This window comes from Cimex lectularius, unplaced genomic scaffold (assembly GCF_000648675.2).
Source record: "Cimex lectularius strain Harlan isolate CLEC.00 unplaced genomic scaffold, Clec_2.1 scaffold154, whole genome shotgun sequence".
Lineage (NCBI taxonomy): Eukaryota > Metazoa > Arthropoda > Insecta > Hemiptera > Cimicidae > Cimex > Cimex lectularius.
Window position 1 is genome coordinate 445,043 of NW_019392807.1, and position 24,918 is coordinate 469,960.

Genomic DNA, 24,918 nt, shown 5'->3' on the forward strand with positions numbered 1-24,918 from the left:
CTTCTTCCCCCCAAACAGTCACGTCCTCGTCGGATCTGGACAGCTAACAAACTTTTTCACCCGATTATGCGCACAAAAATTGAATTCGCAATTCAATTTACTCACCGCGAAATGAGTTTTTCTCCGTTTTACAAAAGAGAGGAAATAAGTAATGAGTTTAGCAAAATTGTAGATAGAAGGGGGGGTGAAAGAGAGAGAATGAGCGTGAGAGAGAGAAAATTGATTAGAAGATAAGGCGACGAATAAAATAATCCTTGACGCTAATTATGTTAAAACTCTAGAGCATATTCCTGATTTATATTAAACATTGAACACATCTATTGATTAGTTTCTGATACCGAGCCAATCGGGGCATGCCAACCGATCCATTAAAAAAAAGGAGAATTGGCTCTATCTACGATTCCCTTCGTAAAGATCAAAAGAATAGAAGTTGAAATCAATAGAAATCGGGCAGGTAAAAACTAAAAAGATGCAATCATCTATAATTATGTTAAATGTACAACATTACACGCATATAATAATGAATAACAATCCAACACAATCACACCGTAGGAAGCTTATTGACAAGGAGAGACTAGGGATATGTCACATGCGAACATGTCTGAGCTTTCTTGGCAATGGGCAATAGACGGCCACTCTAAGGGCAATTCCGTTTTTATTTTATTATTTTACCTTTGTTTCTATTATTTTCCTATAGCGATCGACCAGCGCGCATACATATAGTTTTAATATGCGTTTGTTGTAAATGTATTTCAAGCTCATTATTATATTACTTATCGGATGAAATTTATTTATTAGTGAGAATGATCCCCGAAGAATATGATGAAGAATGATGTGTTGTATGACTTTATTTAATTGCTTCAATAAGAAACAGTTCGTATTTGAATCAGTCTACTGAGAGAATGTACTTTGCTAGGATGAAAGGATAGAACCAGTGGGGCAGTTTGAAACTACTCTGGTGTGTGAATGTAATTTATTAGCGTGAATGGAGGGGCATCTTCAAAATTTCTCCGAAGAATGTTGAGTGCTGTGGGACGGTGTGAATGTAATTTATTAGCGGTATGGAGGGGGCTTCTTCCCAAAGTAATTCAAGGATTATTGAGTACTCTGGGACAGTATGAATGAAGTCTGGTTTGTGAATGTAATTTATTAGCGTGAATGACGAGGCTTTTTTCCCAATTATCATCAGGAATATTGAGTACATTGGGGCACTGTTAATGTAATTTTTTGGCGTGAATGGGGGGAACCCTAAGTATATCGAGGAACATCGAGTGCTGTGGGATAGTGTAAATGAAATTGATTAGCGTGAATGAAGGGTTTTTCCGTAAGTATATTGAGGAAGTCCGAGACAGTGCTAATCCTCGATTTACGATGGAAGGGATGGGGGATCGAGTGCTGTGGGGAAGTGTGAATGTAATTTATTAGCGCGAATGGAAGTGGGCTTCTTCCGTAAGTATAGCGAGGACGATCAAGTACCCTGGGACGGCGTCACAAAATTTATTAGCGGGAATGGGGATGCTTCTTCCCAAATTACTTCGAAGAATATTAAGTGCTCTGCGATAGTACGAATGAAGTCTGGTTTGTGACTGTAATTTATTAGCGTGAATGAAGAGGCTTTTTTCCCAAATACCATCAGGAATATTGAATACATTGGGGAACTGTTAATGTAATTTTTTAGCGTGAATGGGGGAAACGTTCTCCCTAAGTACATCGAGGAACATCGAGTGCTGTGGGGCATGGCGAATGTAATTTATTAGCGTGAATAGACAGACTTTTTCCCAAATTACTTCGAGGAATATCGAATACTCTGGGATAGTGTAAATGAAATTGATTAGCGGAATGAAGGGTTTTTTCCGTAAGTATATAGAGGAAGACCGAGACAGTGCTAATCCTCGAGTTACGATGGGGGATCGAGTGCTGTGGGGCAGTGCGAATGTAATTTATTAGCGCGAATGGAAGGGGGCTTCTTCCGTAAGTACAGCAAGGAATATTGAGTACTCTGGGACAGTATGAATGAAGTCTGGTTTGTGAATAATTTATTAACGTGAATGAAGAGGCTTTTTCCTAATTACCATCAGGAATATTGGGTACATTGGAGCACTGTTAATGTAATTTTTTAGCATGAATGGGGGAACATCCTCCCTAAGTATATCGATGAACATCGAGTGCTATGGGACAGTGTGAAAGTAATTTATTAGCGGGAATAAAAAGGCTTTTTCATAAATTACTTCGAGGAATATCGAGTGCTGTGGGACAGTGTGAAAGTAATTTATTAGCGGGAATAAAAAGGCTTTTTCATAAATTACTTCGAGGAATATCGAGTGCTGAGGGACAGTGTGAAAGTAATTTATTAACGTGAGTGGAGGTGCTTCTTCCCAAAGTACTTCAAGGAATATTGAGTACTCTGGGACAGTATGAATGAAATCTGGTTTGTGAATAATTTATTAGCGTGAATGAAGAGGCTTTTTCCTAATTACCATCAGGAATATTGAGTACATTGGGGCACTATTAATTTTTTAGAATTAATTAAGGTTTTTAGTTGAGATAAAAAAGTCAATGGCACGAGCGGGATTCGAACCCACTATTTTCGGCTAGATACGCCGCTGCTCTACCACTTGAGCTATCGTGACCTAGATCCACTCGGACACTAACTTCCCATCTCAACTCCACCTTTTTGAATTTTCCCTCCTTTTTACCATTTTTCAATTTCATTTTTTTATCTCAACTAAAAACCTTAATTAATTGTAATATATTAATTGGTCAAGCGGACCACGAAATTAGTGAATTTAGTAATTTTTTTGCGTGAATGGGCAGAACATCTTCCCTAAGTATATCGATGAACATCGAGTGCTGTGGGACATTGTGAATGTAATTTATTAGCGTGAATGGCTTTTTCCCAATTACCATCAGGGGTATTGAGTACACTGGGGCACTGTTAATGTAATTTTTTGGCGTGAATGGGGGAACCCTAAGTATATCGAGGAACATCGAGTGCTTGGGACAGTGTGAATGTTATTTATTAGCGTGAAAAGAAAGGCTTTTTCCCAAATTACTTCGAGGAATATCGAGTACTCTGGGATAGTGTAAATGAAATTGATTAGCGTGAATGAAGGGATTTTTGGCGTAGTTATATCCAGGAAGACCGTGTACAGTGAGACAGTGCTAATCCTCGATTTACGACGCGCTGAGGTAGGCAACTGGAATGGGCAATGATAGAGTCAGTTCCCTTAGCTTAATAAACATGAATATAACTTAGGTGCATCGTCAGAAAAATGAATAAGTAGAAGAAAATGAGGGAAAGAAAAGAGAAAAAATGGAAAGACTGAAAGGGCTGACCATGTAATTTGTCAGCTCTAAAACTATCCACTCTCCTCTTTTATTAATTTAAAATGATTTGCAATTTTAATTCTTAATAAGGATTATTCATAAAATCAAGATAAATAATAAATATTTATTAGATTAGTCAATGTTTTTTTTCTCAATATATTGGATTTGCAGTAGGGCTTCTACGATAAGTGTGTGGATGTTTTTGTCCTTTTATCTTATTGGAGGTCTCTGGTATCATTTGGTGTCATTTCTAAAGTGGGACAAGGGGCGTCTAATAAAAGGAAGGGCACGAAGACGTCCAGAATTCTCGAAAATCTCTCCGACTATTTTAATCGTGGACCTCGCTCGCTGTTCGCATTCCGGGACGGGACGTGTTTTCTCATGAAATTCTCTTGTGCGACAAAGCGAGGTGAACGGCCGGTTCGGAAAATCGGCGTCGTAAATAAAATATCTATTGTTTTTCCTCTCTTCTATTGACAAATACAGGCCGAAGAATCGCTGTATGTAATGATCGTCGTCAAAGAAATGGCCATTTCGTGACGTACAATAATCAATCAGCAATTTCGTCTAAAGGAAATGTAGATTTTTATCAGTAAATTGGCGTTTACACAAAACACTTGGCGTAAAGTAAAAAACGTATTTTTCACGTTTTTTTAAAACTTCATTGTGTTATTACGTGGTAACGATAATAATGAATATGTGTCTAAGCGAAAGATTTCCCATACTATTCTAAGATTCTAAAATTCCCTTATTATTAAACCTTCAAAAACTTATAATTATATAAACGAGGGCTATAATCAGGGTCTTATCTTTATTTATTACCCTGTTATTTATGTTAGGGTATTAACTTAATTTTAAAAAAACTCTTGATGATAAGTGGATTATTTTATTTCACAAAAATAACAGTCGAAAAAAAATGTTTCACACCGTGGGACCTGCTAAACATTAAAAAAACGTAACTTTAATACAAAAAGCCTCACGTCACAAGAAAATTGACATAATTGGTAAAATTGCGAAATAAGTATTTTAAAAGCCATCTATAAAACTCCAAAAGTTAAAAATTTGAACCAATCTTTTTAGCTGAGTATGATTGGTGAATCATGTAAGCAAAAAATACATTATTTCAATCATAAACATTTTTCGAATAAACTGACGTATATCCAGTGTAGTAATAGTTAGTAATAATTAGTAATAGTAACAAATACCGCGTAAAAAGTTATAGTAAATAATATTTTTACAAAACAACGCATGGGTTTGTTTCGTTATCGTTTATATCACAATTTTCAATGGATGAAAATTTTTGTTCCATGGAGATAGTACGATCGGGAACTTCGGCGAGCGAACAACTTAAAACATTTAATCGAACATAATCCACGATATACTCGAGAGATATTGAAAAAGCTTACCGCATCATATGCAAATGAAGTTCCCCATTTAGGGCGGTAACCTGGGTACGGTAGTCGTCTCGATATTTGGGTACGATGTTCGTTAACCGACAGGCCGGTTTTCTGTTTATAATTTCATTTCATAATGGCAAGATAACAGACCAAGATATATATTTATATAATATAAATCTTTAATATTTTTTAGCCTAGGTTCAAATTTTTACCTTTATGTGGAGAAAGATTATACAGGTACCTCATACCAAGTTCATCCTCAAATTTTCAAATACGACTCTAAACATCCTGAGACAACTTTTTAAATGATTTTTCCTGACGTAATCCGCTGAACACATTCGTGCAATCAGATTTTAAATTGGTCAAAAAATGACAACGTTATGCCAAAAAGAAACCGGCATCGTAATTTCGACGAGGAGCTGAATATTTTACGAATTCCTCTCTCAGAAATGTTTGAAGGGTTTTAGGTTTATCAAAAAATAAAATTAGAGATAAGACTTAAGTTAAAGCCGTATCGTCCAGGGACTTTTGGACTCTAATTATGACAGGCATCTAACGTTCCTTGCACAAATGTCGATTTGAGAAGCTGAAGGGAACGTTTTTCCACACATCCTATGGACTGATGAATCTAAGTTCACCTCTAATGGCGTACTAAACCGTTGGAATTTTCGGACGTCGGCAGTTGAATAAATGTGTCAGGATGTATAGGGTCGTATTTGAAATTTTGAAGTTGAACTGGGCCTGAGATACCCTGTATAATTTTTCTCTCAAAAAAAGGTAAAAGTTTGATAATAGACTAAAAAATATTAAAGCCCCTTCAAACCAAAATGCTAATTTTTTACCATTTTACCATATTTGGAAGGTTCATTGAATTAATGTTTGTGTTGACTGTAGATGACGATTCCTGTTGTTGAATTTATTTCATATTTATACGCAATTTATGTTTCAAAACCTATGTATAAGGTCGAATTTTTTTTTTCGACCTCGATTCGACATAAGTCGGATTCAATTTCTTAATTTTAAATGAGAACCCCCCAACTATGTGGGTATGGTAGGGATAAAAATTATAATCACGCAACACATTACCTATACTTAATTAAGGTTTTTAGTTGAGATGAAAAAAAGTTAATGGCAAGAGAGGGATTCGAACCCACGATCTTCGGCTAGTTACGCCGCTGCTCTACCACTTGAGCTATCGTGACCTCGATCCACTCGGACATCAACTTCCTATCTCAACCCCACCTTCGGTATTTTCCCTCCTTTTCGCCATTTTTCAAATGTCAGAGGTAGGAAGTTGATGTCCGAGTGGATNGTTGAGATAGGAAGTTGATGTCCGAGTGGATCGAGGTCACGATAGTTCAAGTGGTAGAGCAGCGGCGTATCTAGCCGAAGATCGTGGGTTCGAATCCTGCTTGTGCCATTACCTTTTTTTCATCTCAACTAAAAACCCTAATTGATTGTAATGATTTATTGGTCAAGCGGACCACGAAATTAGTGAATTTAATTACCTATACTACTCGAGATCCCCAGATTTTTGCTTGCCTGTCTCAGTGAACAGTTAAGATTTTCCTGAAAGTGTAAAAGAATGTCTAATCCGTTAACTTAGTCAGTTGTTAACTTCGCTATGGCTGGTCCCAACCCCGGTGAGAAAGCAGGTGGGATTTGAACTGCAACCAAGGTATTTCGGTGAATCGAGGAGAAAAAACGACACAAATACGAAATTTATGGGATTTGGCAGGAAATTTACTAAGCTTTCAGACTTTTCTCTCTCCTTTGGCTGATTTTCCACTCCACTTCAAAATATTTGCAGTAGCAGGCAAAATAAAGTGGTTTTGACCTACCGCACCTAATTTAAAAAAAATCATAACTCCGGTTCTATTGAAACGATTTTACTAACTCAGTGTTCATTCTGCTCGCCAAAAAATCTAGTTCAAAGAAAAATGTTAAAAATGGGGATTCTCATTTAAAATTAAGAATTTGTATTCGACTTTGCATTCGACTTATGTCGAATCGAGGTCGAAAAAAATAAATCGACCTTATATGAAAAACGAAGGGGAGTCTCAATTCATACTCTTTTCCTATCTAGAACCGCAAAGAAAAAAATGGGGTGGGCGAATTAGCTTGGACACCCTGTATAATAAAACACACACACACACACANCAACAGGAATCGTCATCTACAGTCAACTCAAACATTAATTCTATGAACCTTCCAAATAGGGTAAAAAATTAGCGTTTTGTTATGAAGGGATTAGGATCGTTTTAATCGTATGGAGACAATTTAAGTTAATCCGGTTCAAGCTGAAAACTTAATTTCCGATCCATTACACAACTGAACTCATATACATTAATAAAAGTTATTACTTACACGTAAACAAAGACCTTCTTTTATTTAAAGGCGTTCGAATCTGATGAAACGACGCGGTGTTACGCTAAACCCGCACGACCTCACCGTTTTGCACAACTGTTTCCTCCGCGCCGTCCGCTTAACATTCCATTTCTCACAGTCTTACTGTTACTACATTTTCATTAAATTAATTTGCAAATATTGTCCCATTGTTAATAGGTGCTGTTTCTGTTTAATAGTAAAGTTTATGAATTATTAAAAATGAGATCTGTCGACGATGTCACAGATTTAGTTAATAATCAATCAGGGCATAAAACCTGATATTCAAGAGATGAATTTTCAGTTCAGTTCAATTGATTAATTATTTATTTACTTAAATTTCATTCTATTGGTCTGTGTGTTACTGGAGTTTCGTACGACCATAATAATCTGAGATGAGTTTTGATTAGTATTCGTACAATGATCCGATTGAAAGTGTCTATCAGGCAGAAAAGGTTTAACTAAGCGGGCATAAAACCGTTTCCCCAAACATGTCGCATCGAGAAAAATTCTGACTTTTTATAAGAACGAAAGACAAAAAAAAGAGGGTGAGAAAGAGACAGAAAAACAGTGTGTGTTTTAAAAGAAATTAGGTTGAAAACAGAGTGAAAGTGAAAGAGAAAGAGAGAGAGAGAAGAGTTAAAAGAATGAGATTCTAAAAGAAAGTGGCTTAAAAACACAAAATGAGAGAGAGAGAGAGAGAGAGAGAATGAGTGAGAGAGAGAGAGAGAGAGAGTAAATTAGAGACAGGGAAAAAGAAATGATATGAGAAAATATAGGAGTTTTAATGATTTCATTTATTAAAACCCATGTTGGGTTTTTCTATTAAGTGTTACACAGCTGTATTTATTTGGTTTTAATTATTTACCATTTCAAAAAGGGAAATCTTTCCTACATTTAATTCTTTATTTAAATCAATTACATCGTACTCTTCCCTTTCGAGAAATATTTACGTTTCTGGGTTGGTTAAATTGGTTGTCTTTTTCGGGATTTCAACTATTTTTTATAAATTGAAAATTCATCGTTAGGATTTCGCCGGATGCAGAAGTGAGTTTAAAAGGGAACATTTTCGGGAGTGGATCCTTGTGAAGTGTGTGCTTCCCGTATGCTAACGAATTCCAGACCAGTATCCGATTAGCGAGGAATTATCATCGAGGATGTGCAATTGCCACGGATAGAGTAAATATTTACTTTCGGGGAACCAACCCTCGTGGAAATTAACGCAGGGCTAATGCGAAATAGAAACAGTGTGTATTATATTTTTTAACCGGATCGATTAAATTTGGTGTATTTTGTGTTTAGTACAAGTAATAATATAAAATAATGAGTTTTTTAAAACTTTCATATGATTTCTGGCTGGTAGAAAGAAACATGATTTATTAAGTGGCACTGATCGTGACGCAAGTTCAAAATTATTTTTAACTCTTGTAAACAACTACACCTGATAATAATTCAAATTTGGAAAATTATTGACATTATAATTGATGTGGTGTGTAGTGACTGTTGCTTAATGATTATTCGGAGGCCGTCAGATGCGTTCTGGTGTGATGTAGGTTTCAGAAAAACATTTTCTTTATCGTGCCATCGTTTCGATCTTTATTGAGATCATCTTCAGGGCCTGGGATTTATCAACATTGTTTAAATTTTACAAATACATAAATGTGAAAAAAATTGAATTTATACAATGGTAGAAAATTTTAGATTAAAAAAATGATTTTATACAATGCTAGAAAAACGTTTTTATAAAAAAAATTGAATTTATACAATGCTAGAAAATTTTAGATTAAAAAAATGAATTTATACAATGCTAGTAAATTGTAGATTCAATCAAAGAAGTTATACAATGCTAGAAAATGGTAGATTAAAAAAATAAATTTATACAATGCTAGAAAATTTTAGATTAAAAAAATGAATTTATATAATGTTAGAAAATTTTAGATAAAAAAATGAATTTATACAATGCTAGCAAATTTTAGATTAAAAAAATGAATTTATACAATGTTAGAAAATTTTAGATTAAAAAAAAGATTTTATACAATGCTAGAAAAACGTTTTGATAAAAAAAATTAAATTTATACAATGCTAGAAAATTTTAGATTAAAAAAATGAATTTATACAATGCTAGTAAATTTTAGATTAAAAAAATGAATTTATACAACGCTAAAAAAATTTAGATTAAAAAATGAATTTATACCATGTTAGAAAATTTTAGATAAAAAAAATGAATTTATTCAATGCTAGAAAATTTTTTGATAAAAAAATGAATTTATACAATGCTAAAAAATTTTAGATTAAAAAAATGAATTTATAAATGCTAGCAAATTTTAGATAAAAAAAATAAATTTATACGTTTTAATCGTATGGAGACAATTTAAGTTAATCCGGTTCAAGCTGAGAACTTAATTTCCTAGTCATACCACAACTGAAATCATATACATTACTTACACGTAAACAACCTTCTTTTATTTAAAGGCGTTCGAATCTGATGAAACGGCGCGGTGTTACGCTAAACCCGCACGACCTCACCGTTTTGCACAACTGTTTCCTCCGCGCCGTCCACTTAGCATCCCATTTCCCACAGTCTTTCTTACTGTTACTACATTCTCATTAAATTAATTTGTAAATAGAAAATTTTAGATTAAAAAAATGAATTTATACAATGCTAGAAAATTTTAGATAAAAAAATGAATATATACAATGCTAGCAAATTTTAGATTAAAAAAATGAATTTACACAATACTAGAAAATTTTAGATAAAAAAAAATGAATTTATACAATGCTAGCAAATTTTAGATTAAAAAAAATTAATTTATACAATGCTGGAAAATTTTAGATTCAATCAAAGTATTCGTACTCACTCATGTTTGTTTTACGTGCCATTGAAATATTGCTGTTTTATGTATATTCGTTGGATTTTGAAGGGGTGGGGAGGGAAGTCGGGTAGAAAGACATTTTTATATGAGGAGTCGGCTTCTTTGAGGTGAAAGGAGCCGACAATGCGAAAAAATGGGGAATGGTTCGGCCTGATTATCCTTTCAGAATTGTATAGACGGGGGATAAGTACGTAAAAGAAAGCCAAATTGTTGAAGAATTAGACTATGTAGAAATGTTTTATGTTTGGAATGTGATGATTGTTTTATGTTATACGTTTAGTGTGATGTGTTGATGATATATGTATGTTATCGATATTATACATCAATATCGAAACCATACATTTTTTTTATCTAAAATTTTCTATCATTGTATTAATTCATTTTTTAACCAAAAAATTTTCTAGCATTGTATAAATCCATTTTTTAAACCAAAAGATTTTCTAGCATTGTATAAATCCATTTTTTTAATCTAAAATTTTCTATCATTGTATAAATTCATTTTTTTAACCAAAAAATTTTCTAGCATTGTATAAATCCATTTTTTAATCTAAAATTTTCTATCATTGTATAAATTAATAGTTTAATAGTTTTAACCAAAAAATTTTCTAGCATTGTATAAATCCATTTTTTTAACCAAAAAATTTTCTACCATTGTATAAATCCATTTTTTAATCTAAAATTTTCTAGCATTGTATAAATTCATTTTTTTCATATTGTACATGTATTTGTAAAATTTAAACAATGTTTATCAATCTCAAGCCCTGAAAATGATCGCAATAAAGATCGAAACGTTGGCACGATAAAGAAAATGTTTTTCTGAAACCTACATCACACCAGATTGCATCTCACGACCTCCAAATAATCATTATAAATGATATACATGTAAGACGAATAATGTCATTACAAATAACAAATTTTCCAGGAAAAGTGTTTTATTTTTCTAGAAATACCTTGTATATGTACTTTCTCAACCGTATATATCGGTATTTCATGATAATTAAATAAGTGAAAAATTTTTTTTAAAGTTTTTATTTACCATAGATCCATGAAAGACATTAGAGCTATGTCTAATTGAAATAAAAAGTTGCAAATCGAAAAGTACCCCGGCTTACATAATAATATGATATCATTAAATCCGAAACGAGGCGGTCGCGTTGTAATGACAATTCCCGGAACAGCTTAGACAGTTAAATGCAGTGCACAAAGGCCTTGGAAGTTCGTGAATGGGTTGAAGGCAGCGATAGGTACTTTTCATTACATTAACAATCAAACCGGCGGCATCTCACTCCTTTGGTATTAAGTACTACTCTGCAACAAGTAAATACGCTGTTTTCATGTTGATTACCTTTTACGCGCTGGCGTTTTCAAACAGAAAACTTTATTGCCATTCAAATAGTACTTCGCCATTGTTTAAAATTTACTGGTGGGTTTATTTCCAATTGTTTTGTTCTCAAGGTAAAAAATGATCTAACAGACAAGACTGAACTATTGAACTGCCTGCATACGTTAGAACAAAGGAAATTTAGTTCTGTTTGCATGTTTGTGCGCCATGAAAAGAATCATCACATCATAAAAAAATTGTAATTTATTTTGCCTTTAATAATTGTACAATAAGATTACTTTTTTGATTAAAACGAGCGACTTATCAAAACCTGTCGGATATGACGGCGAGCGGAATGCTTAACCGTTTTGCATCTACACTGACAGGCAAAAAATTCCGCCCAATTGATTTTTCATCATTTTCTCGATGAAAGAAAATTGACCAATAAATATTTGGTTTTGTTATGTTTTAAATTTGGAATATCAAATAGAGGTAAATACCCTTAACTCTTTATCCAAAACAAGGATAATGGATTTTTCAATGTTATGGAATTTAAAATGTTTATTCAGAATTCTGAAGCAATAAACTCTTTAGTGTTCAGCTTTGTTTATTTTCATTTTTAAACTTAAAAATGCCACTTAATGCATGTTGCGAGTGGTGTGGCACTTACTGATGATGAGCATCAGGTATGGGGCTGTTGCCATCGGAGTTCCCTACGAAACACTACGAGACTTTTCGAGAAACTGGGTCCTACCATAGAAGGTCGGGTTCTGGACGCCCTAGGTTAACAGAACCACAGGATGACCATTTTTTACCTTAGGGAATTTCGCGAAACCGGCACCTTACGGTTGTTCAAGCAATTCATCAGCTCCAGGAAGTTCGAGGTGTCCAAAATTCTGAGCGCACTGCTCGATGAAGATTAAATCAGTATGGACTGATGGCTTTTCACCCCGTAAGAGGACAAGAATTGACCAGAACACAGAGTTGCACGGCTTGCATTCGCTCGAGAGCACAGCCATTGGTCATGATCCACAGATGAGCGTGAAAAAGTGTGGATGGGGCGAAATGAAAGGTACGAAGCCTGAAATTTTTCCCAGAGCCAACCTTTTCAACGTAGGTCAGTGATGGTGTGAGCGATAATTTCATTGGAGGGTCGCACAGAGTTCGTGGAGGGTCTCTGACAGCCACTCACTATGTGGATGAGCTTTTGGAACATCATGCGTTGCCCATCCTTGATGAAATCAGCGACAAGCCAATTCTAATGCACGATAATGCCCGTCCACATGTCGCTCGCATAGTACAAACGTACCTTCAACAGCATAACATCAGGGTCTTAGCCTGGACTACCCCATCTACATTTATTAAATTTTTTTATTTGTCATTTTCCTTAGCAATTTACTTTTTTTTTTACTTTTTTAGACAAAGATTCAATTATTGAACGTTAAAAAACGTGAAACTTCATTAATATATAAATATATATACAAATCAAGTTATACTCAATTAATTATACACAATTTTTTCGAAATGAAAAATTTGTGTCACAGGCGGGATTCGAACCCACGACTTTCGGCTCAATACGCCGCTGCTCTACCACTTGAGCTACTGTGACTTCGATCGCCCATGCCACAAACTTCTCATTTCGACTACCCGATTTTATTCTAATTATAAGCAAATCGCGGCAAAGTCGTGGGTTCGAATCCCGCCTGTGACACAAATTTTTCATTTCGAAAAAAAATTGTGTATAATTAATTGAGTATTTATATATTTAATAGAAGCTGATAAAATCAAGTTATATTAAAGTGGGCGGAATTTTTTGCCTGTCAGTGTATTTTTTCCGCACTTTCGCCCAAAACCCCATTTTCCCAAGTGTAATTACATAGAAAGTAATTTCTTATCAAATTAGTTTGTGCAATATTGTCTCGGTTCTCTCGCTCTCTCTCTTGCACGCAAAGAGAGAGAGAGCAAGAGAGAGAGAGAGCAAGAGNAGAGAGAGAGAGAGAGAGAGAGAGAGAGAGAGAGAGAGAGTGAGAGAGAGGGAGAGGGGCGACAGAGTGAGGAGACAATATTGCACAAACTAACTTGATGAGAAATTGAGAGGTCAATGGAGAGTGGATGATCGTAGAAAGGAAAGAAGAAAATGGGATAATAAGCAGAGAAAAACGAGCGAGAGAAAGAAAGGAAGGAAAAAAGAACGATAGAGAGAGATATAGTAAAAAAAGAAAAAAGAGAGCAAGAAAAAGAAAGTGAGACATGAGAGAAAAATAGAGGACGAGAGTTATAGAGGGAAAAGGAAAAAAAGGAAAAGTGAAAGGAAAAGAAAGAGAAAAAGCAAAGGATAAACAGAAACAGAAAGGAACGAGGGAAGTCAAAGAGAAAGAACAAGATGGAGATAGAGTGAGAGAAAAATAGAGAGGTGGGGATAAACAGAGAGATAGAAAGAAAGAGTAAAAGAAAGATAGAAATGGTGAGATAGAGAAAGAAAGCGAGAGATAGAATGAGTCAGAAAAAAAACAGAAAGGAAGACGCCGACTGGGAAGGAGAGAGTAAAAGCAGGAGGCTGACAGAGAAAAGTAGTAAGAGAAATACAGAGATAGAGTAAGAGAGAAAGGTAGAGAAAGAAGGATAGAAAGAAAGGAAAGGAGTGAGAGAGGGAGAGAGGAGAGAGAGAATAGTGAGAGAACTTGGAGAAAAAAATGATGTGCATGATGCGTTAAAAAAGCGTTTTTTCCGATTAAATTTGATCATCTATTTAGAGAAACCTTTTTTGACAGGGGGTTCGATGATAAATTTATAAATAATTTGATACCGTCAGTCTCAGAGTTTAAAAAAACCCACAATAGGTTGCAGTTTTTTTCAATTAGCTCGATAGCCTTTTGAAAAAGTGCTTAACTAGGGTTCAAGAGTAACATGAAGTTTTAGACAAAGAAATCCCCATTCTTCAACTAGCGATAAAGCCCCCGCCTGTCATTCACATTGACCCCGTACACAGGAATTTTTAAATCAACAGTTAAATAAAGCTGTCATCCCGAGCCAAAACTTTTGTGACAACTTAGTATGATCGATCGTTTTTCTGTTCATTGATAAAGAAAAAACAAAACTGACTTCTATAAGTCTATTTGTCGAGTTGAAAATCAATCTTGACTACAGAGCTTTTTTTGTCGCTATTTTTCGAGAAAAAATCTCCACAACTGTGAATTTACTTGTGAGTTAGAATAGGGTTTTAATTCGCACATTTCTTTATATTTATTCTAGTCGTTCAAGTGCTGTTTCAACGAGCTCTAGCAGTTCATAATTTAATCAAATGTAGCAATAATTCAAATTTTATTATATATAATTAAAAAATTTAACTTGAAAATTAAACCAATTAATATAAATATAAATATATGTAAATATAAGATCAAACCAAACATAAAGTCAAATAAAATCAAATAAAATGTACGAACTTGTCTACAACAATGAACTGCTTTTATTACGAGTTATATCGGCATTTTTCGTAATAGCTCTGGACGATGTCCACTTCCAAAGAAAGCATAATAACGTCCTAAAAACTCATTACATTAAACTATTTTTATTAGAAAAATCATAAAAACCAATAAAAAAACAATGAGGGCTTGCTTAAATAATGAACTATTTTTATTAGAAAAATCATAAAAACCAATAAAAAAACAATGAGGGCTTGCTTACAATAATGAACTATTTTTATTAGAAAAATCATAAAAACCAATAAAAAAACAATGAGGGCTTGCTTACAATAATGAACTATTTTTGTTGATATTGACTATTTATATCGGCGATTTCGTTGAATAAATAGACCCGTAGGTTGTATATTTCAAAAATAAGCATATTTGTGGTCATAAAACACATTAATTTAAACTGTTATATGTTTGAAAAACCATAAAACCATTAAAAATATCGAAAAATGGTCTGTCCTCAACAATGAACTATTTTGATTACTAGCTGTGTCGGTGTTTTATGTGAGTAAATAAGCACATACAATGTCTACATCGAGAATAAGCATAATTGAGACTTTAAAACTTGTTATATGTTATTATATATTTTATAAAAGTCAAAAAACAAATATAATAATCAATAAGGGCTTGCTTACAACAATGAACTATTTTAATATTTATATTAATAGTTATATTGATGTTTTACGTGAGTAAATAGGCATGTACGATGTGCCATTAAAAAATAGGCATGCTTGCTACTTTGAAACCTTTTTAATAAAACCGTTTTTTAATTAGAAAAATCATAAGCGCATTTAAAATATTTTACAAGGGCTTGTGACAACAATGAACTATTTTAATTACTACTACTTAGAAGACAATCTTTAAATCTCAAATTATTAGTTTTGATTATCTGAAAGATTTTAAACTCGTTTACATAGTTGAATTATTATATACCTATTATATTGGAATGAATAGGTTAGTGTCGAACCCACGACCTACGGCTCAATACGCCGCTGCTCTACCACTTGAGCTATCGTGACTAGAAGTCGAATCGAACGGTTCGAATCCCGCTTGTGACACTAGCTTTTTCATTTCAACCAATACCTTACATAAAGATTAATTGAAAGAAGTTATTTCCTCAATCGGACCAGAAAATCTAATGAATTTAGTACGCAAAATGAAGTATATCTTCACTAAAGATCTCCGTGGGCACTTCATATGTCACCGAGAATCGAATCCTGATCACATGACATTTGAAAAATGGCAAAAAGGAGGACAAATTCGAAAGGTTGTAGGTTGAGATGGGGAGCTGCTGTCCGAGTGGATGGAAGTGACGATAGCTCAAGTGGTAGAGCAGCGGCGTATTGAGCCGAAGGTCGTCGGTTCGAATCCCACTCGTGACACTAAATTTTTCACTTCAACCAATACCTTACATAAAGATTAATTAATTATTCAATGTCAAACAGATTTTTCATAAATTGACAATGAGTCTCATTAATTGAACTAATCAGATTCGCTATAGCCAGATTTTTTTTAAATTTAATAAATTAGTTTTTTAATTACGGATAGTCGTACTATGTTTGAACTTTGCGTAAAACCTGATTTTGGATTCAGCTTAATACGTAAATGTTTATATTAAAAAATGGCGAAATATTAGTAACGTAACACTGATGGTGAGTTATAGATAACAACTCCTACGAATAACTTTAACGAGAAGAATTTTAACCAGGTTGTATTGTGATATTTTGAACCTTTTGGGTAAAATAAAAGCAAAAATCGACCCACCAATTCCAAGATTGACATTAATAATCACTGAAGGTTAATTTGTTTTTCAAATGTCAATTTTAACCCTTGTTCTACTTGGGCAAAGTCACTTAATTATTGTAATTTAAGGGAGCCTCTTTAATAAAGCAAGAATGAAATTAAAAAGGCTTTAAAGGCTCCCCTTGTTCGATTAAATTAGCTATGCTTTTGAAAATTGGCCAGAGATTTACTTTAAAGTGAAATTAAATGTGAACTTCTATATTAAAAAAAAAAAAAATGAAAAATGAGTTATTACTGTTTACCAGTTTCTGACTTAAAATTTAAGTTTTCCTGTTTTTGACATAAACATTGTGTTAATTAATTAATTTAGAACATAGAACTTACCAGATTCACTCAGGAATGCCGGCATGATGACAGAACTGACGGAAGTGTTGACGTGCCTTCGATCGAAGTGCCTGTTCTGTTCCAACACGACGCCCGGCTGTTTTTTTAAATTTCTGCTGTTGAGGAACTTAACCGACGCCCCTTCTGACTCTAACCTGTACGACAGTGCAGCCTGTTCTGCAATGTCCATTATCCTCTGTAAAAAAAACACAAACGGGACGGTTATTAAATTTTACCTTGTTGCAGGACGATTTTTGCCGAGGGTGAATCGGCCGCTGACAGAAAACTAGCTTAGGCGTTTGGTAAACATACATGTAATGTTTTCGGATAAACGGCTTTAATGATGGCCGTTCAGATTACCACAGGTTTACCCATTATTACCTATTATTGTTTGTTATGTAAGTAAATCAATGTTGCATTTCGGCCAACATAACGCATTTGTGTTTACAGTTCTCACTCAGTAATCCCGACTATTTAATAAATGAAGGGGTATTCAGATCACTGGAAAATCCGGATTACAGAGGGTGTTGATAAAATACATAGAAACGTAGAAAAAAAATTACAAAACAACACTTTATTATTATGCCATACACAAAATGGTAAACGTATTAGATTACATATACAATGTCAATTTTTCATTAAAAAATCAGTTCTTAAACATTAATTTGACATTATCTTCACTACTTCGTTCTATTTTTCACACTTTTTAAGCAGTAGGATTATATACTTAGCACAAGAAAAATATAGACGGATCTAATATTCTTTTTTTTAGTAGTGAAGGGTGGTGAAGGATTCACTGAACAATTTTTTTGAAAATTCGTAGAGCCTAAGCTGGTCTTAGTGTATCGCATGTCTCTCACTCTCACTTACTCACTCACTCACACACTCACACTCACACTCACTCTCACTCTCACTCTCACGCTCACTCTCACGCTCACGCTCACGCTCACTCTTACTCTCACTCTCATTCTCACGCTCACGCTCATTCTCACTCTCACTCTCACTCATACACTTTCTCTTACTATTACTTACTCACTCTCTGTCTTACCTTCATTCTCTCTCTCTCTATGTCTCTCTCTCTCTCTCTCTCTCACTCTAACACACTAACTAACTTACGCTCTCTCTCTCTCTCTCGCTCTCTCATTCACTCACTCACTCACTCACTCACTCACTCACTCACTCACTCACTCACTCTCACTCACACTCACACTCACATTCACACTCACACTCACACTCACACTCACACTCACATTCACACTCACAGTCACAGTCACACCCACACTCACTTAATCACTCAATCACTCAATCACCCAATCACTCAATCCCTCTCTCACTCACTCACATACTTTCTCTTACAATTACTAACTCACTATCTGTCTTACCGTCACTCACTCACTTCCTACCACTCATACACTTTCTCTTACTATTACTTACTCACTCTCTGTCGTACCGTCATTCTCTCTCTCTCTCTCTCTCTCTCTCTCACTCTAACACACTAACTAACTTACGCGCTCTCTCTCGCTCTCTCACTCATTCAATCACTCGTTCTCTCTCTAACTCTCTCTCACTCTAACACACTAACTAATTTACTCTCTCTCTCTCTCTCTCTCTCTCTCGCTCTCTCGTTTTCTCCCTTTCTTTCCACCTCCCATCCCACCGAAATAATGTTTCATTTCTGATTCTGAAATTCTGACTTCTTGCATTTTTTCAAGTTCAAGTTAATATTTGGAATATCTAATATTAATGATTTAAATTAAACACCCACCCCATAGAATTCACAATTTAAAAAACGAAGAGCAATGAGATTTGTTTAATCAAAATTATACATCGAGTTAATGGGCGATCTACGTTAAATTAATAGTTGAGGAAGCAGGTGAGATAGTTGGACAAATTTAGCAAATCACCAAGTTTGTCAGGTTTTAACCATCATAGAACTATGGACAAAATCTTCACAATGTCAACAGTACAATTAATTAAGGTTTTTAGTTGAGATGAAAAAAAGTTAATGGTACGAGCGGGATTCGAACCCACGATCTTCGGCTAGATATGCCGCTGCTCTACCAATTGAGCTATCGTGACCTCGATCCACTCCAGTGGGGTTGAGATGGGAAGTTGGTGTCTGAGTGGATCGAGGTCATGATAGCTCAAGTGGTAGAACTGCGGCGTATCAAGCCGAAGATCGTGGGTTCGAATCCCGCTCGTGCCATTAACTTTTTTTCATCTCAACTAAAAACCTTAATTAATTGTAATATATTAATTGGTCAAGCGGACCACGAAATTAGTGAATTTAATGTCAACAGTGGTGAGCGCGAGCGGTGAGCCATGAAAACGAGCTGATTCATTTCACTGAGTGAACGGTTTTTCCATCTATAGTTGACTCACACGTTCAACACGTTCAGTTCCTACGTATATTCCTTATAAATCCTTCCGCCGCTCTATGCGCGAGATCGAACTCGTATAGCAAGCAATGCCTCAAATAAATTTTAAATGATTTCATGTCGTACAGGTCGCAGTTTATCCTTGATTGAATTTTCTGATTAACTAAACTTTTCTTAACAAACTCTTTCAAGAGGGCTTTTCACGCCATTGTTCTAACAGGGCTTGCAGGTAATAGGGGATTGCCTTTATAGGGTTGAAAGTCGAAATTGGCTAAAAACAAAAAATTTACATACTTAAACAATTTTTTGATTTTTGTATTACCAACATGACTTTTAAAAAGTCTTTCAAGTCAGCTAAAGGATATTAACCACAAAAACAGCAAATAACAGAGGACTAAATGCACAACCATGCCTCACATCAGCCTTTATAGACGTATTTAGAGATTCCCTGTAAGGTCCGAATCGCTAAATCATCCGAAGCATACAAGAATTTGAGTTTACCTACAAACTTAGACAGGCAAAAAGGTTCAAAAACTGCTTTTAAATATATGAAAACGCCAAAGTAGGCGAGTGGTTAGCGTGTTAGACTACCCACCGGTCGTGGGTTCGGTTCCAACCGTCGCCCCTGGAATTTTCGATCACGCTCCCCTTCCACCATATAAAACCATCAGCGTAAAATGGCTAATATGAAAAACATAAGACTATAAAAATTTCTTTTTCTGAAGGCTTGAATAACATACATATAATTGTACTCGCTTCGGCAGAACAACGGAAATAATCAATCGCAGGAGAGGAACGACGTTCAGTCAAGAGTGGAGATAAGGAAGACAGGCAAAAACATTTCGCACGTCATAAACTGAGAAAAACGCCGTGCAGTTTCAAAATTTTTTTCCAATTGAAAAATTCACATGAACCATACTTTTCATAAAACCCTGTCGCATTTTTTCCAACGCGGCTTACGGAACCAATACATTTGTTAAAAAAATACTTATTAGGTAATTAATTGTTTTACTCTTTCTTTTTATATTGAGAAAAATGCTACAATGTTTAAATCTGTGGTTAAAACTAGCCGCTCGAAAGGTTAGATGACTATCCTAATGTGGTCCCCAATTCACAGAAACAGATCAAAGATCGTTCCTTCCTGGGTAAATTTAAGAAAACTTTATATCAAAAGTCAAGCCTTCATCACCACTTCAAAAAGCTGAGAAACTATACGCGAAAGGAAAAACTTTACCATAGAATAACTTACAGTTTGGTAACAAGATCAAAGGAATAACACTCTAAGAAACGTCCACTAAATCAAAAAGTTTTTACAGTAAAAGGTGTACAAACTTTTCAATCAAAACTCAAGATCAAAGAAAAACGGGTAAATATCGTAACAACAAAGTTGAAAAATGTTTTGACTTTTTATTAATTGACAAGCCGAAATCGTAAGATGTTATGTAATCCACAAAAGATTTTATAAATATGTACGAATGTGTGGTGATTATTCGGATATCGTGAGATGCGGTCTGATGTGACGTAGGTTTCAGAAAAACATTTTCTTTATCGTGCCAACGTTTCGATCTTTATTGAGATCATCTTCAGGGCCTGGGATTTATCAACATTGTTTAAATCTTCAGGGCTCAAAGTGTTTGTCTTCTGTGTAATTTTGCCATTCTTGTGTGTCGTGTCGAGAGGAACCTCCCTGAAGATGATTTCAATTAAGATCGAAACGTTGGCACGATAAAGAAAATGTTTCTCTGAAACCTACATCACACCAGACCGCATCTCACGATTTCTAAATAAATATTAAATATTTAATGAAACCGAATCGGGAAAAACCTATATAATTTACACTTTAGATTTCATATTTCATTGTCGGGTTACTCACCCTGATGGAGTTCATTTTGATGTCCATCATGTTCTTGACTTCGGTGGCCATTTCCCTGATGAGGAGAAGGCCGTCCTTCCTTCCGACTTCCGCATCATGGTCGTGATATTTCTGCAAATCAAAAAACAATTTACATTAGTGACATTATATAAATTAGGTTGAAAATAAATAAAAGGCCCACAGCTCGCCGTTTAATGAATTCTTAAATACGAGAAAATATTAAACTTTTCCTAATTAATAAGCTTGATTTAGATGTTTAATCAACGAGAGAACTCCATTAACAAAACACTGAGTTATTAGGAAAAGTTTTTATTCATTAACTTTTTTCTCTCTACCCGGTCCAGTTCCAACGTTTCAAATAAAGTGTTGAACAATTGAACCAAGTTACCGATGAGAAGTCAACCTTTATGAAGTACTAAATTCAACCCTCTTAAAATACTCGTTTTACAAAAGTGGAAGGAAATATCGGTTTTATTCAACTTTTCACTGTGATGAATCACCACTAAAGTTGCCTTATGGTGATAATGATGATGATGATGATGTTGATGGATACTAAGAAGTCGGTTTTTTGTTCTTGAATCCACTGTAGCCTTCTGGCTTATTGTATTTTTCTAGATCCTTGGTTCAGTGCAATCAAGTGAATCTTTTTCCTATGTAGTCAATGACTGTCGTTCCTTTTTCCTTTTCTTTTACTGGATTTTCTTTGTTTAACGGGTTATGTCGCCATTGAGCAGTTGCTTAACATTCGAAGATGATGTGGGTGGCTGTTTCTTCCTTCCCATTGTATAACCTACAAGTTGGGTCATCTTTTTTTTTTTTTTTTGACAGGGGCATCCGACAGCTTGGTCATTTCAGCCCTGAAGCAGTAGCGAAATACCACTACACACTCGACACACCATCACGCCAATAATCAATTCATACATTGATCGCACTCACACTGTTTGGTAGATGGAGTACTCTATATTCCTACATTCCTCCTGTTCACTACAATAAACTACTCTAATTTGGGGTCGATGGGGTACTTTAAAAGTTTTCCGCCGTTGACCCAAATCACGCAGGCAACATGAGGGGCGATGAAGCTGCTACGTCACCATCAGCTTCTCCCCATTCACACTAATAAATACATTCACACCAACATACATTGATTACACTAATTCTCTTTGGTAGATGGAGTACTCGATATTCCTCCATTACCTGTTTCCTAAAATAAACTAATCTAAATTGGGGTCGTTGAGTTTTTTTATAAAATTTCCGCCATCGGCCCAAGTCTTACACACAACCTGAGAGGCGATGGAGAGGCTACTTCCCATCCCCCTTCACACCAATAAATACATTCACTTATACAAGACACAGAAACACAAAACACATATTTTGAATTCTATATTCAATTTAAAAAATTCCCAATTCCCCTAAAAAGCGGAACAGGGGACCCTAAAACTCGCTACCGTGTTCGAGAACTCTTCTTAGATCCGGCGGCCTACACGCTCTCTTTATGGAGCCAAGGCATGACACGCCTCTATTATGTGGGACACATCGAGCAACCTTTCTCTGCATAAGGGGCACCTGCTTCTTTTGGGCCAAAGCCCACGCAGGTGCCCGTGTGTCAACCGCGTATGGCCAATCCTCAATCGGGTGAGGGCAATACCTCATCTCCTGCTCAGCATCTATCAATCAATCGATTTATAATAATATAGAATAAGAAAATATTAAGTATTAAAAAAGTTAAGATCATATGAAAAATAATTACAATTAACATTTAAAATTTTGTTAAATTAAATATTAATAAAAAAGGATTTTCTTTTAAGTTGAAAATTTGGTTAAAACATAAAATAATTAAAATGTTGTAAATAAAGAGATAATTTGAAATTAAAAAGGTGTAATTTTAATTTTACGACGATTAATGTGAAGTAGGAAATTTCAATTTGAAATTAAAAAAGTTTACTCGAATTTAAAAACTGTTAATATGAAATAAAAAAGGGTTCATTTGAAGTTAAAAATAGGTTATGTAAGTTGAAATTGAAATGGGTTCATTTAAAGTTAAAAAGGGTTCATTTGAAGTACACAAATGTTTAGGCAAGTTGAAAATAAAAACAAACAAAAAAGATGAAAAATAAAAAAATTCAAACGTTTTATTGCAAATAAAAACGGGTTCATTTGAAGTAAAAAAAAATCGAATTTGAAATTAAAAAGGATTAATTTGAAGTTTAAAACAGGTTAAGTAATTTGAAATTAAAAAGAGATAATTTGATGTTAATAAGGGATAGTTTGAAATTAAAAACGAAATGAAATTTAACTAGTACAAATAGACTATTTTAAAACTAAATCTGTGTAGTTAAAATACCATCTATTTTTAAGCAAAAGAAACGCTGACAAAAAGGTAATCAATCCTGAGAAACAATGCTTCATTACTGCTTCAAACCCAATAAATCTTCTTTAAATTCCTTATTAACCCAATTGTTTTGTTAACACCTTTCAAAGTATGTTTTTAAAGGACAAAATTACCATACACATCGCAACTCTATTAGTTAAATGTTCAACCTACATTACGTCGTTAAATAATTAGTTCCTAATTTGAAGAGATTGAAATTCTGTACTGATGATTAAACATTTAACTACCACTGGAGAGTCGGTGCTTCAAAAGTCAAATTAATTATCTACGACATTCGCCCTACCTCAAAGTGAAACATCATGATGTCCTCGACAGGTGAGGACGATCCCTCCTCTCCTGCTCAAGTTCTCTGAGGACCTACCGGTCGTACTCATGATTCGCAAGAGCCTTTCCGACGACCCCGCTATACCCGTGTTATGTAGATGTTTTCTCCTCTGAGTTTAGCCCTATCCAACTGTAGCAGTGAGTTTGCCAGTCTTGGTGAGAGTTGAGCATAATTTTACTGTATCTACCTCTCTAGAGTTTATCCACTTCTTCTTTTTTTTTCATCCATTCTGTGATGCAAGATTCTATTTTTGTTTTTGTAATGCTATGGAGGGCCTATAATATGATCTTGCAGTACCTCCTCTGGTCAGTGAGTCTCACTTTTCGTTACCCGAAATTCCTTTGCGTCCAGGTAGCCAAGATATCATCAGATAGTTGTATTTCTCCAGATTTTTGAGATTTTGTATGCATTCACTGACCAATTTTTATGTGATTTTTGCTTATGCTTTAATAGCCGCTTTTCTTCCAAAGCACAAGCGTTGATGGAATGTATTTTAGCTTAAAAGAAGTGTACTTCCCTAATGAATTCGATTGCTCAAGTTTCGGATTTGTCTAAAAAACGCCTGGTTCGGTTTAATACGGCTTAAAGAAAATACACCCATCTTTCCACCGTTTGTTACCAAGTTGAATTTGGATAGATTCTAGAGAAGTTATGATTTTTCAATCGAAACATCGGACATCGTACATAAAAAAATTGCCTTCAGCCAAAAATTCTAATTTTTGTTTGATATAAAAATCGTATTTAAGGGCTATAATAGGCGCTCAAAAGGAATTTGGGTCGTATGTTTTTAGCAAAAGTTCTCTTCGTCTACATTTTTCAAAGCAACTTTTCGTTTTCGTAAATTATTATATATCAAATTTTGATTTCATCCTTATTCCTTATCATACAATAAAATCCAAACATTGACGCAGGCTTAAACTATAAAAATTCAGCTTTTCAATGATTGTTCTAGTGTTGAATTTGGTTAAATTTTAGAGAAGTTATGATTTTTAAGTGAAACACCAGACATCTTAGAAGAAAAATATTACCAATTTTATAAAAATATTATGTTTT

At 34.6% G+C, this 24,918-nt stretch overlaps 1 protein-coding gene across 2 annotated transcripts in view; it reads right to left on the reverse strand.

Annotated features, from left to right (window-relative positions):
* LOC106664727 (voltage-dependent calcium channel subunit alpha-2/delta-4) overlaps positions 1–24,918 on the reverse strand; it is a 186,223-nt gene that overhangs the window by 40,618 nt on the left and 120,687 nt on the right. For both annotated transcript variants that reach the window (XM_014390698.2, XM_014390699.2), the window contains exons 3-4: positions 21,152–21,262; positions 16,901–17,096 (exon numbers count right to left, since the gene is read on the reverse strand). In XM_014390698.2, coding sequence (XP_014246184.1) covers positions 16,901–17,096; positions 21,152–21,262 — 307 coding nt within the window. The remainder of the gene's footprint in view (positions 1–16,900; positions 17,097–21,151; positions 21,263–24,918) is intronic.